The sequence below is a fragment of the Apiospora marii genome (genome assembly GCF_038362585.1).
Source record: "Apiospora marii strain CBS 49790 chromosome Unknown utg000003l_segment0_segment0, whole genome shotgun sequence".
Classification (NCBI taxonomy): Eukaryota; Fungi; Ascomycota; class Sordariomycetes; order Amphisphaeriales; family Apiosporaceae; genus Apiospora; species Apiospora marii.
Genome location: NW_027117374.1, coordinates 291,606 through 304,822, shown reverse-complemented (window position 1 = coordinate 304,822; position 13,217 = coordinate 291,606). Strand labels below are relative to the sequence as shown.

The 13,217-nt window shown below is 56.3% G+C and overlaps 5 protein-coding genes across 5 annotated transcripts; 1 reads left to right on the top strand and 4 right to left on the bottom strand.

Moving 5' to 3' along the window:
• Positions 1-226: 226 nt before the first annotated feature.
• On the bottom strand, positions 227-1,255 carry PG985_003561 (uncharacterized protein; the record flags this gene model as incomplete). The annotated part of the gene is made up of 1 exon (XM_066823330.1): positions 227-1,255. One exon carries the CDS (start codon positions 1,253-1,255, stop codon positions 227-229), a length of 1,029 nt encoding a protein of 342 aa, XP_066686490.1.
• Positions 1,256-1,762: 507 nt separating this feature from the next.
• On the bottom strand, positions 1,763-2,551 carry PG985_003560 (uncharacterized protein; the record flags this gene model as incomplete). Its single annotated transcript, XM_066823329.1, has 1 exon — positions 1,763-2,551. One exon carries the CDS (start codon positions 2,549-2,551, stop codon positions 1,763-1,765), a length of 789 nt encoding a protein of 262 aa, XP_066686489.1.
• A 635-nt stretch (positions 2,552-3,186) lies between these two features.
• PG985_003559 (glucan 1-3-beta-glucosidase) lies at positions 3,187-8,099 on the bottom strand (the record flags this gene model as incomplete). The annotated part of the gene is made up of 8 exons (XM_066823328.1): positions 3,187-3,266; positions 3,406-4,434; positions 4,545-4,836; positions 4,951-5,430; positions 5,513-5,788; positions 5,864-6,494; positions 6,555-6,706; positions 6,765-8,099. 8 exons carry the CDS (start codon positions 8,097-8,099, stop codon positions 3,187-3,189), a joined length of 4,275 nt encoding a protein of 1,424 aa, XP_066686488.1.
• A 2,094-nt stretch (positions 8,100-10,193) lies between these two features.
• On the top strand, positions 10,194-10,685 carry PG985_003558 (uncharacterized protein; the record flags this gene model as incomplete). The annotated part of the gene is made up of 1 exon (XM_066823327.1): positions 10,194-10,685. The coding sequence occupies one exon, from the start codon at positions 10,194-10,196 to the stop codon at positions 10,683-10,685; it is 492 nt and encodes a 163-aa protein (XP_066686487.1).
• An 803-nt stretch (positions 10,686-11,488) lies between these two features.
• Positions 11,489-12,695, bottom strand: PG985_003557 (uncharacterized protein; the record flags this gene model as incomplete). Its single annotated transcript, XM_066823326.1, has 2 exons — positions 11,489-11,818; positions 11,931-12,695. 2 exons carry the CDS (start codon positions 12,693-12,695, stop codon positions 11,489-11,491), a joined length of 1,095 nt encoding a protein of 364 aa, XP_066686486.1.
• Between the last annotated feature and the right edge of the window lie 522 nt (positions 12,696-13,217).

Sequence of the window (13,217 nt, the reverse complement as noted above, 5' to 3'; positions counted from 1 at the left end):
AAAGCTTGGTAGTGGCTCCGCAAAGACGCCGATTCGAAATGAAGCTTGGATGCGCCACATGGGTGGTTAGCGACTTGGCGTAAGCGCCGAATGCCCCTTTCCGGTCAGTCAGTCGTGTTAGCCATTTTAGTTCCGTTCTAATGCAAGCTACTTTTCACCACTATGCACCTAGCGTTAGAAAAAATCCAAGTCACTAGTCGGAAGTTATTAGACGGGAGGTTTGGGACTAGTACCTGTTACCCTTGAACTTCAGCTCGCCCACGGCGCGCCAGGTCCGGAGCAGCGAGTCCGACGACGTCGGCTCGAGCCCGAACTCCTTCTCAGGCCGATCCGCGTGCTTCTGGAACCTGCACGCCGCGGCCAGCGTCCCCTCGGATTCTCTGGTCGACACCCACACGCTGTGCACCTTGGACGCGCTGCTCTCCAGCAGCGTCTTGAGGACCGGATCGTAGCCCCGCGGCGGGTTGTTGCCATTTCGGGCGACGGGCTCGAGCCCGTCGAAGACGTAGGTGATGCGGTCGCCCGCGACCTGGACGCAGGTCCGGAGCAGGTCGAGGCCCGCGCCGAAGGTGGCCATGGTGCCGTCGAGCCGGTCGACCTGCTCGCGGAACTCGTCGGCCGTGAGCAGGCTGTTGATCCGGTGGGGCAGGGCGCTGACGACGACGCCCCGCGCCGTGGTCTCGCCGTGCGGGAAGGCCCGGACCAGCTGCCAGATGAGCGAGTACAGGAAGTCGAGCGCCTCTTTGTCCGCCTCGCTTTGTCCGCCCTTGTTGTCGTCGCCGTCGTTCTTGCTGTTACCGCATGTGGCCGGTTGGGCGCCGAAGAAGTAGCGCACGACGCGCCGCTCCGGCTTCTCGCCCTTGAGGGTCTCGGAGAACCACCAGGCGAGCTCCGTCAGCAGGGGAGTAGTATTCTCACAGCCGCAGCCCTCGCCGTCCTTGTTTCCGTCCTTGCTGCTGCTGCTGCTGCTGCTGCTGTTGCACAGCACGATGCGGGAGCTGGTGTCCCTCTCGGCGAACCGCTGGATGTACTTGGCGGCCTTGGACCCGAGGCGGAAGACCTCGAGGCGCTTGGAGACGCCCTTGTACGGCTGCTTGAACTTCTCGGCGTCGCGGCCCCACGACACGAGGAACTGGCGGATGTGCTGCGCCTCCAGGACGAAGTCCATCCGGGTGCATCGGCCGCCTTCTTCGCACGCGGTCGCGGGCGTGATCAGGACGGTCGGAGGCGCCATGGCGGCATTCTTCGAGAACATCGTGTCGGTAAATAGGGGCGAAATGTTGTAGATGTGGTGTATACCTTCCGTCTAATTTAGGGGAAGGCTTCCTGGACAAATGAGAGAGTGTTAGCTCGTTTGTGTGACAACATACCCTAGTTTTATACCAAGGTTGAATACAAGGAAACGCGTACGGAGATAAAGTAGATGTGAAAGAGCACTGGCGCCCAATCTGCTGAAGAGGTGGCGGCATTGTCTGCTCAGTAGACGACAGAGAATACTGAGTCAAAGAGACACTCTGAGCCCCAGGACAGTTTTGGAAGGGGAGCATTCACAGAAGCGGGAATTGCCCTAGCATAGCCCACCAAAGAGTACAGCACGATGGACAAAGAGATGCTTCAAACATAGTCCTACATATTACACGTTACCGCGATGAAACAATTTGGAAGGTCAAAGGTAAACACGAAGCATCTAATAATCAATCTAATTAGATCCAAAAGCTTGCCAACTCAACCTCATCTCACCAACACCACCATCATGTCGTCCTCAAACTCCACTAAAGCGAAACTTCAGCAGGCAATCGCCCAAAACAAGTACGTTTCCGCATGGTCTGGTGTCACAGAATGTCGCGTCAGCCCCGACAGGAACGCAAGCCTCAAGAACTTGCGCGTCACGTCCGAAGCCAGCACCAAGATCCACCACTTCATGAGGGACTACTCGGCTGTGCTGGACCTGACCGCGCCCCAGAACAGCGACATCTCCGCCCTCACCTCGCAGATCGTGAAAGCCAAGCTGGCGGACGGCACCAAGCTGGCGTCCTTCGACTGCCGCTACTTCGCCCGCCGCCGCGAAGCCGAGAAGCGAGACACCAGCAAGCTCGAGCGCATCACCCACAAGCTCCACCGATTCGTCAGCAGCAAAACCACGCAGTGCGAAGTGCTCGAGGTGCTGTACTCCTTCCTCTGGCAGGTGGTCGACCTGCTGCCCGAGCAGGACACCGACCGCATGGCGCCCGACGACGTCGACAAGCTCAGCAACTCGTACCGCGAAGAAGAATGGGGCGGGTTCTCCAAGTCGTACAAAGTCCGCGTCTTCCTGCGCGAGCTCGGCAAGGTCAATGGCCGGCTCGACACGTGGCAGAACGCCCTCGACGCCATGGAGGCCCTGCTGCACATCGCCGGGGACGAGTGCCAGATGCTGTTCCTGGACCGGCGGGACCTGATTGACCTCGGCGGTGTCCGCGACGGCAGTCACGAGACCAGGGTTGGCGACTTGACCTTCGTCTTGGGCCAGACGTTCCCGCCGGCGCACCGGTTCTTGATGACGCGGGAGCATGAGAAGCCGTATCACTCGTGGTTTGAGAACCGCTTCGATGATGAGACTAACTGCTGGCGCCCCGCGGAGCACTTTGCTTTGTGCCCTAGCCAAGAGGACTCCAGCGACAAAGGCGTGGCTCTAGATATATAAAGTCGCGGAAGATTGTGTGTTCTCCATAGCGGGTTAAATACTTGACTAATACTAAAATACAATACTAAGATAGTAGATTGCTGGGCCAACACCTCATGTTACTGCACCGCTTTACCCATGTAAAGCTTGACAAGGTTTGAATAATTCGCTTCCTGTTTCATTCGCTACTTATATATGAGAAGAACAATATTACATCAAGGGGGACGTGGTAGATTTCTTTGGTGGAGGCTAAATGCAAGAAATGTTTCATTCGTATCCTGTGATAATGATTGTAAAAGCCACACGAGCTAATGTGAGCAAAAAGTGCATATATAACTCTGTCCTGGCCTGCCGGCCCAGTATCCTTCTTGGAAAACTCCGTGTACCGCGGGTTGTTGTGAATGATTACCCTAACCCCCAAATAACCATCATGCGAACCCAAACCTCTGCCCAAATTTGTTATACTAATATCTTTCTGGTCCAGCTCCGTCATTTGCCAGATCCCTCGACCACAAGAAATACCACTATGCTGGCGAGTCAGCCGGCGCCCACTCGTACATGAGGCAACCGATTCTTCGCTTTCCACCAGAACCGCCATTGAGGCCTAGATGAAACCTAGTTAGCCTGTGTTCCGGGGGCTTTTTGTGAGGTCGTTGTGTTGTCATGCGACGGGGGAAAGAGACGGTAGGGGGAAGGAGGAGGAGGAGAGAATGAGGGGAGGGGATCAATCGCTAGATACTTACATGTTTTCCAAATATCCCATGTCGCCGCTTGGCAGTCGATCTCCTTGCCGTCGGCGCCGTCGGGGGCCTCGGACAGCGGGTGCAGCGCGTCCTGTGAATCGACGGCGGTGCGGCAGTCCTGAATCCAGCTGACGGCCATGTACATGACGCCATGGTCGTCGCCGCCGGGCCTGGTGACGACGACTCGCTCGCTCTTGCTGTCCATCTTGCGCGGGTACTGGTCAAAGCATAGGGAGGCGAAGTCCTCCACCCAGTAGCTGGTCATGTCCGGGTGCTCGAAGGGCTCGCGGCATTGCTCCTCGCCCCGGCCGATCGCCAGCGGGGTCTGCGTGGGCGGCGGGGGCGGCGGGGGCGGCGGCGGAGCCGGGGACGTCTTGGTCCTTGTCGTCATCGTCGTTGGAGGTCGGGTGCACGTGCACTTCCTATCCTTGTCGCAGGCGGCTTCTTCGGGGGCCTGGCAGGGAGAGCACTCTTTCTTGGTTTCCTCGGTGCATTGGAATGTTGCACCGTCCGCGTCTCCGAGACAGGCGCACTTGTCGTCCTTGCATCCGGGGCGGGTCGGCACATGGCAGTTCAACATGGCGGCGCACCTCTCCTCGGAGCAGACGAATCCCGTGGCAGAGGGATCGGGTGGAGAGCCAGTACTGGCCCCTGTCGCAGTTGGACTGATGGTCGCCTGGCCAGTACCGGCGGCTGTGGGCATCGCCGTCTGTGGCGGCATGCACTGCCCCGTGAGCTGCTCCTGCTCCCCGCTCCTACGCAGTTTAGCGGGAGCCTTTTGTTCCCAGGGACAGAACCCGTCCGCCACCACCCGCTCGGGGGGCGACCCGTTCCAGATCCCCAGGGTCCGTCTGGGCCGATACTTCTCGTCGGCGTCGGGGCCACCACGGTGCCAGGCGTTGTTGATGATGTATCTCTTCAGTCCGGCAGGACTCATGTCCGGGTCTTCGCCGGTTGCGTCCTTCGGAAGCCGCCCGAGCTGATGAAGCCTAAGAAAGTAGGCAGCGAGCCCAGCCGTGTAAGCCGCGGCTGGGTGAAAACGGTTAGCTTAATTACTGCATCAGGCGCTTACAGCGGGGGGCTATGCTCCAGGAAAGAGGGTGACGCTCTCTGAGAGAGAGAGGAGAGCAGATACTCACCATCAGATGTCCCCGCACTATCCTTGTAGTAACTGAGCTCCTCTGGAAGGTCGCCTTCCTTTGGTGGTGGTCTTTCATAAGTGTTTTCCCACCGTGGCCATTTGGTCTTGTCAGCCGCCGCCGCGATGAGTCTGGCGCCGGGCGCGTACAGCTCAGGGAACCACATCTCATCATCAGTCGAGTGGCCCGACTTCCACCACCGCCTGCCGTTGACGGGATCGAGAGCGCCGACGACCATGAGTTCGGGGATGTAATGCCAGGTACTCCGGTACTTATCGAGCTGGTCCCAGACCTTGGTGTGTGGAACACCGAAAAGGCTGGGCCACCCGTATATCTGCGCGTAGTTTCCTCTTTGTCAGAAGCCCAAAATCAAATATTCTCATTGGGGACCGTCAGAAGAACTCACTGGGCCATCGTTACCAGAGCCGGTCACCACAAAGACCCCGTTTCGGATGAGAAGGTTGATCAACGCAGCGAGCCGGTTTCGGAATCCTAAGAAGGTATCTTCCCCCTTTCCCTCCGCGGGGTGCCTGTCTTGCATATTCTCCGTCACGTACCAAGACAGGCTGAGGACCGCCAGGGTCGTGTCGCTCGGCTTTTCATACCGTTCCAGCACCTTGGCGACGCCGACCAGCCAGTCCTCGGCCGTGGAGCCGCCGCCGAACGGACTGCGGCGAGGCACTCGCACCAGGTAGGGCTTGACCTTCTTCGCTACCCCCAGGCGTGCGCCAGCTATGAACCCCAGCATCGCGGTTCCATGACCTTTGCAGACCTGCCAACACCTCTGCGTCTCGAGGAGCTGGGAGTCGTCGTTGGCACTATCGCCGCCGATGTCCTTGTCCGACACTTGGATGAATTCGACTTTATGTCGGATGTCGTTGAACTCCTGGAAATCAAGGTGCAATCAGCCTCTAGTACTGGCTAGATGGAGGAATCATGCATTGGACATCATTCAGAATACTACTTACCGGATGCTCGAGATTAGCGCCCGAGTCGACAATGTAAACAGGTACGCCTTCACCGGCGCTTTCGTCAAAGAAGTATCGCTGGTAGGACTTCACTTGTTCAATGGGGTAAGTCCTTTCGTCTTTGCTCTGGGAGAGAAACGCCATCTGTGGAATCCCGTCGTTGATCGACGTTAGGGATTTCTCCACTCCTTTGATGTACTTCGACTGGTACCGCCAGTTCGACTCTGCCGTGGGGTCCCCACAGTCCTTGGTGCACCGTGGATATACTGATACGGCCTGAGTGAGCACTTGTCAGTTGGAAGCTCTGGTACCCATAGTGTCAGTACGCGGGGCATCATAAGGAAGCCTTACATGCTCAATTGCTTTGATCTCTGCCTCTTGGCCTGCCTCCAGCGTGACGATCCAGAAATTCACCCCGGCGAATTTCGTGTCGGAAACGACGATCTTGTGTTCGTCCACCAATATTTCCTTGAGCTTGGTAGAGATGGCTTCGGTCTGTGTCTTGTCCATTCCATCTTCTGGCCAGACCAGCCACTCCTTGACTTCTGCGCACGCATCCTGTCCGCCTCCGCCCCCCGCCTGTCGCTTCGACGGACCAGCCGTGGGCGCGGCTGCTTTGCACGAAAGCGTTGTAGTGGAGGCGGTGACGGACTCGGAGCAACCCGTCTTGGGTGCGGCTGTCTGGGTCGAACAGACGGAGGCCGTACCGGTGCCACTGCAGCTTATGGTCACATCCGTCACCGTCGCCGTCTGACAGGCTTCGGTCCGCGTGGCCGTGGCCTCGTGGTCCGAGTCCGTGACCATGCAGCCCTTGACCTCGGCGCAGGTGGAAGATCCGACCTGCGTAGAGATTGTCTGCGGAGCCCCGTCGACGGTGGACACGACGAAGGACGTGGTTGTAGAGCAGATCGAGGCCGTTTGCGTCTCGCACTTGGTCGGCTCGGGCTCCGAGGGGAAAGTAGGTATGTGGTCATTCCCCACACTGACGCGAGGACGAAGTCAGAAATGTTTAGGCGGCTATTATGGGTAGTCTGGTGCTTACGTGAACTTGGGCCAAGGAGGCAGGCTTCCCTTGATTGAAATAGGGGGCGGCAGCTTGATGTTGGGAATCGGAGGCGGGCCAGGGGGGTAGATGCCAGGAGGCAAAGTCAGCTTCCATCCGAGGATATTGATTGCATCAAATTTGATACAAAGCTGCAGGGTCTCGTTAGAGATATCATCTATGATTGAATTAGGAAGGAGGTTGACTTACGGAGAAGAACCACAGCTTGCAGGGGATCACGGAGCTTTCATCGTCGTCGTCCGACTTCTTAGGCTTATCCACCTCAACAGCCACGGGGATGATAATAGCTCCGGCTGGCCAAGCAGAGAACGTCGCAAGCGGTTCGACGGCTTTGTCGGTCGTTGTGATCAGCGGGATTGTTGGGAGCGGATTGACCGTCACGATAGGGGGCATGCTCGGCGACAACGTCACGGTTTGACCGTTGGTGGTCAAAGTAGTCTCTTTCGTGACAGAGCCGATCGTAATGCTCGAACCCCCTATGACAATGACCTGGGGAGCTTGCGGTGCAGAGCCACTGGGGCCGGTCTGGGGTTCCTCGACCGTGATTGTCGGTGGGCCCCCGGGAGATATCGTAAGCGTCCGATCAGCCGTCGTCAGAGTAGTAACTTGGATGATGGGCGGAATAGTGAAGCTCGATTCCCCATTGATCACGACTACAGGGCTTTGCGTGTTTGGTCCAGTTTGAGATGACTCGGGTGTGGGCTGCGGAGGGGGCTGCAAAGCAAAACTGGTCCCCAAGGTGGTCAACACCGAGGCCACGGGGACAGGAGGTAGCGTCACTGTCTGGTCGCCTATGATGGCCAGAGTTGGTAAAGGAGAACCTGAAGACTCAGGAGGTTGCCGATGAGCACTAAAAGTATGATCAAGTGTTACGATCTCTGTCGGTGTTGCTGCTGCTGGCAGCGTTGCGGTCTTGTCGCCAACGATCACTACCTGGCCTGCTGGGTCATCTCGACTACCTGTTTTTGTAGGTTGGGAAGATGATACTTGAGGGATATTTGTCGTTGTTGGTGCCGCTGAGGTTACTGTTGGAGGTAAACTTGCTATACCAGATCCAGGGATCGAACTGCCTTTGCCCGGGTTCACTTTGTCAGTATTGGATGGGCTTTGTACGGGTGGTTCGGCCGGACTTGAAGGTGGTATGGCAGAAGTCTGTGTCATAGTAGGACTAGCCACAGGACCAGCCGGACCCGAAGGGGTGACAACAGGGTTTGGCGCCGATGTGTCAGGCACCGGGGAACTGGCTGCTGGACCGGAGGCCGTACTGTCAACCCGGGCAGGTCCCTCTGCTGGCGGAGTATGATCCGGCGTGCCAGTAACGCCGGACTCTTTCAGACAACTGGTCTGGTCACCTATGGGTGCATTCATGGAGCTGCCCGGTATTGGTTCTGGATCTGGTCCGCCGGGTCTGGGTGCTGGTGGCATGATCTGGCCTTGAGGGCCGGTGCAGCTGAAATCTGCATTGCAGGTCCACTCAGGGCCGAGACAGCAACCATATCCACAACATATTGTGCCTTGGTTCATGTTAGCGTTGTGACCTCTTGAATGGGTAGCAAGCTGATATACCTAGGCCACAAGCGTTCTTTATTCCGGGTTCCGGCGTGTCACAACACTTGTCCAGATCAGTGATGCAGCGGTCTTGACACCATTTATCAGGACAAGTGCTCGAGTCTGCAAGCACTAATGACGGCTTGCAGACCATCAACAGGCACAAGGCCTGCAAGATAAGAAGCAATGAGGCTCGTGAGGTAACCCACATGGCTGCATGAATAATAGAGATGTGCAACTAATCAGGAATAATGGATATCGAATGCTATACAGAGGCTTGAGTTAGTTTACAACGAAGAGCCTTGGGGGTGTGGTGAGTTGTATTTATATTCCTATCGACACCGATGGCGAGAAGCCATTATCTTGGCCTATCTTGTAATACGGTATACATTGCCAACCATGTGTCAAAATATCTGAACCAGATCCATCACCTCAACAACCCATGGTTATTTGCGATGTCCTGGCCCGTTTCCGTGTTCTATGCATGGCCACAATAGGCGGCCAATGTCGTGTATGCATCTCTCCGTCGCCAAATTGTCCTTTCACATTGCGGCTCCCAACAGCGCATGGATACGAGGCCTCATGGGACTGAGCCTAGTACCTTACAAATCAGCCCCGGCAGAGTCAAAGTACAGCCCACCATGCCCCCGGTGGAACACCCTCGCCTGAGAAGAGGATTGGTTAGCTGGCGAGTGCAGTCCAATCAATCCCAAAAGACGGTGTTGGATGTAGCGTCAACAGGCATCGCCATGTTCAAGGCCAACGACACCATAGCTGGCCTGGGAAATCGGTCATGTGCATGTGAGAATCGGTCGGAGTAGGCGCAGCTAAAATTAGAAGCGTTGTAAAAGCTTGTTGTAGGATCAGTTGCTAGTCTGGCTTGGAAAAGCCTCTAACTGTTCTTGTCATTACCACCGCCTCGGGTAATTGTTCCGCCCTGTGCAGCTCCAGCATGCGGCTCGCAGATGGTCCTTTGGAGCGGGTTCCCTGCATTGACACTGCATAGTTGTAATTTTCAGAAGGTTCCAACTGCATATGCAGGTATGACAGGCGATCCACACGTTGCGCATGCCCTAGCGCCCACCACGGTGGTACCGCTGCTACCCTTTCAGATCGACAGATCTACTTCCACGGCACGAATTTACCCCGGATCCGAGCTTTTGCATAGCCGCCGGCCGAAGACAGTGGGTTGAGGGTGCATCGGAATGACCACGATTCTACCAGCAATTCTCTTACAGCCACAATGTGTTGGTTGGTTACTGCGCGACTCGGCGGGGTATTAACAGTTGGTGGTGGCTGTCTGCGTTGCCTTTTGGGTCTCGGCTATGTAATACTTTGATCCCTTGATCTCACGCCAAGTTGTCGTTGGTCCAGCTCGTGGCTCAGGCTACGAATGCCGAAATTCTTTTCCAGCATATCAGATTTCTCTCTTCTATTACGGGGGTGATCTATTATACTCGATTCAGCACCCACAATGCCAACATACGTTTAGGTATCGGGGACACTGAGCTTGCGGTGATCAAACAATTGAATTGCCATTGGCGCCAGGGTTGTTATCCATCATGCGATGTAGTTTCTATGTGGCAGGCAGTCGATGGGAATCCTCATGAAATTGATCATGAACTTTTAAATGAGCTGTTTACATCGCTTTCACGCCGTACCGTGGCTACCTGAACCTGAATTCACAAGTGCAGGGATAAGGCAAGGAAATTACCCGGGGAGACGTTTTTCCCAGTGATGGCCAAGTAAGGGATAATAGATTAATATGAAGCCCCGGACAGTTGTTTGTGGCTCGGACACTGACTAAAATCACGTATTCAATGAATTACCAACCACCATTTCTTGAAATCCTTCATCCAGGCGCAAGATTACGTCGCATCCCAACCACAAGGCTCATCTGGCCAACTCTTGAGGATGTGTTTTGGTCTATCAACGAAGGCAAAGCATCCCTTCGCTACCCAGGCGTCTACCAACAGCCGATCGAAGGGCAATCACAGCTCCGTGTCCCTGAAAACTACCGGGTCGACGCAAGCTCCATCCGAAATCACAGACTCTCCTGAACTATCCAATATGGATCGAGTGGGCGGTCTCACATCCGACATCGCTTGGGACATCCCTCATCTCGAGATCGATGCTAACACTCTGAGGCGCGAGCTGGACCAACAAGAGCTTGAGTCAAGACTGAGGAGTTCTGCCGCGGCCACTGACGACGGATCCCCGAGCCCAAAGAAGGGCGACGAGCCCCAGCGGCTCACGCGGTTTAGCACCACCAGAGCGAATCACAACATCGGGAACGACGAGCCCCCGTTCGGAACAAAGATCTACATGATATGGCCCGAAGACACGGGCTGGAATGAGGAGTACAACCAGCGAATCGACAAACGGCTGCGAGCCATGGTGGGCGCACATAGGATGTTCGTCTCCGATACATCGTGTGCGGGCGTCAACTTCTGGTATGCATCCCTATCCACGGGTCAGGTGGAGCTGCTGCGAGAGATGCCCGAGGTATGGGACAACCAAGAAATACGGCGTGGCCTTACTATGCTTGCTGACATGATATAGGTGGGTTGTATACATATTCAATTCGAACCCGGAGAATGTGATGACCCAACGGAGAAGTGCTGAGTTTGGACAGCGTTTAGAGTTGGTTTGGGTATTAGAGTGTGGACTATCAACTTATGAATCAGCATTATGATCTAGTCCCATATAGTTAGGTTCAAGGAGCTAATGCTATTCCATAACCCCTCCAATGGGCTTGTGGCACTCAAGCATCGTGGCGTTTGATGGTGTGAGCTAAAAATGACGACCCGACAACATCAGTGGCTGGGCTGCTACCCATCACTATCATTTCTTCATCTCAACGCGTCTCGATACTCAATAGGTTGCTTCTATCACCCGACCTCTTCGTATCATGACACCCCGAATCGACATCTCCCATACCAAAAGTGATGTGCGCTACTTTGGAACAACGTGGCCTGGAAAGTTGCGAGTCGGAATCTGACCAGGTAACATATGCATCATTACAGCCAACGGCTAATACTCGTTGCAAATCGTTCATCATGCACCCCTTCATCGCTCTACACTCGCTGTCCCTAAAAAAAAAAAAAAAAACTGCGCCAATGATTACAACCGCTCCCATGAATCCCATAAGCCATGCTTAACAACCGATCCCGCCGCAGTGCCAGCTAGCCATCTGCTATCCGGCAAGGCCAAGACGAGACGCTCTCAACAGTAGGTCGGGTCATTTCGCAACTGTTCCTCTTGTCTTGTCCAAGGGACCACTTCGCCAATCTAGACTGGTTGTTAGTACGGAACAAGGAGAGCCCAAAGCAGCACACCGAAAGCCGGTGGCTATTGGGGGACTTTTAGGGGGCAGTTGCTCTCACCTCTGGGACATCGCGCAACTGCGCAGCCTCGCCCGCGGTCAAGAAAGCACGCCAATAATGAATACCCCCCGTAAAGGTGTGCGTGTACAGATCGCCCGGAGCCGCCATGTTCTCGATCTTGTCGGCGAGAGATTTCAACACCTCCTTGTCGTGCCAGATCTTCGGCATGATATGGTAAAGCTCCTTGCCCTCGCGCGGCGGGGACGTGACGCCCAGCTCCGGGTTCGCCCTCGCCGGCGTAAAGTCGGGCTGCTCCACCGGCGCGGCGGCCTTGGGCTGGGGCTTGGGCTGATGGTCCACCTTCACCACCTGAGAGCGGGCGGGCAGTTTGCCCGCGTCAGCGTTTACGTCCCACGAAAAAGGTGGACAGTGCACTGTGGCTGCTGCTGCTGCCCAGCTCGGGTTTCCGCAGTAGGCTTACCTCGGGCATCGCGCGGATGAGCTCCATCTGCGACGTGGTGAGGAAGGCGCGCCAGAACAGGACCCCCTCGAACAGGTTGGACCGCTGCATGGCGTAGGCCTCCACCGAACCCTCCAGGTGCTTGTCGATCGAGCGCGTCTGCCGGCCGTCGCAGCCGTCGACCGGGTAGATCAGGTAGAGCTCCGTCCCGGCCGGCGCCTGCTGGTCCTGCAGCTTGCCGCGCGCCCGCTCGGCCGCCGCCGCCGACTCGGCCGTGCGCGTCGTCCACCATGGCTGCTCGGTCCGCGGTGAAGGTGCGTAGACCCGCGACCGCGCCAGGATGATGTCGATGGCGCTCGACAGGGGCGCCGCGCCATCCTTCTCGGCGCTGGTGGTGCTGGTGGCGTCTGCGGCCGGTTGCGCAGCATCTTCTCCCTGGGTCGGCTCCTGGGCGCTGCCCTTTTGTGTGGCCGGGCGCGACGCCGGTTGGCTGGGCTGGCGAGGCGGTGAGGGCGACCTCGCCTGCACGACGGGCTCGGGCTCGGGCTTCTCGGAAAGAAGCGGTCCGCTCAAGTCCAGATCGCCGAGATGGGGGATGTCCCAAGAAATGCCCTCGGAAATGCCGCCCAGCGAGTCCGGAAGGGTGATCTGTGTGGCCGGCTTGGAGTGCGAAAATTGGGTGGGAGCCGGGGAGCCCAGGGATACCGATCTCCTCGACGCCATGCTTCTGATCGACTTGGAGTCGTCCTGGTGCTTCGCCTCGGACGGTTTCCTGAAGTGCATCATTTTGAAAACAGTTATTACTTCCGAATGCGACGACCGGGTTTTAAGATAGCAGTCCAGCGAAAAAGCAAAGAAAAATAGATAAAATCCTGGCAGAGAGGGCGACGCAATACGAGGTTTTGTTTGTTGTGATGTTGGCACGGAGTCTCCCCCCGCTCTCTTGGAAACTGGTTTGCTGCATACGCTATTGCATCTAACTGCATAGAATTGCCAGCAAACTGTGGCAATTGGCCTCCAGCCACAGGCGACAGGCATCTGTCCGGGGTCGTATCGGGCGCAGCAACGCAAGCACTGACTAAGCCCCCGGTCGAAAAAATCCAGGTTTCTGGCAATTGTTTCACAATACGGGGCGATCCTCATGCGCGGTAAAGACAACGCACGAGGACGTCCCCGTGGCAACAATCCGGAGGTGGAGCGATGGGACAACGAACGTCAAATCCTGCTTACTACGTACCTCTGTCTCTGATTGAAGAGCAGAGGACAGACAAATGAAGAACAAAAAGTGGATATCATATAAGCTCGGAT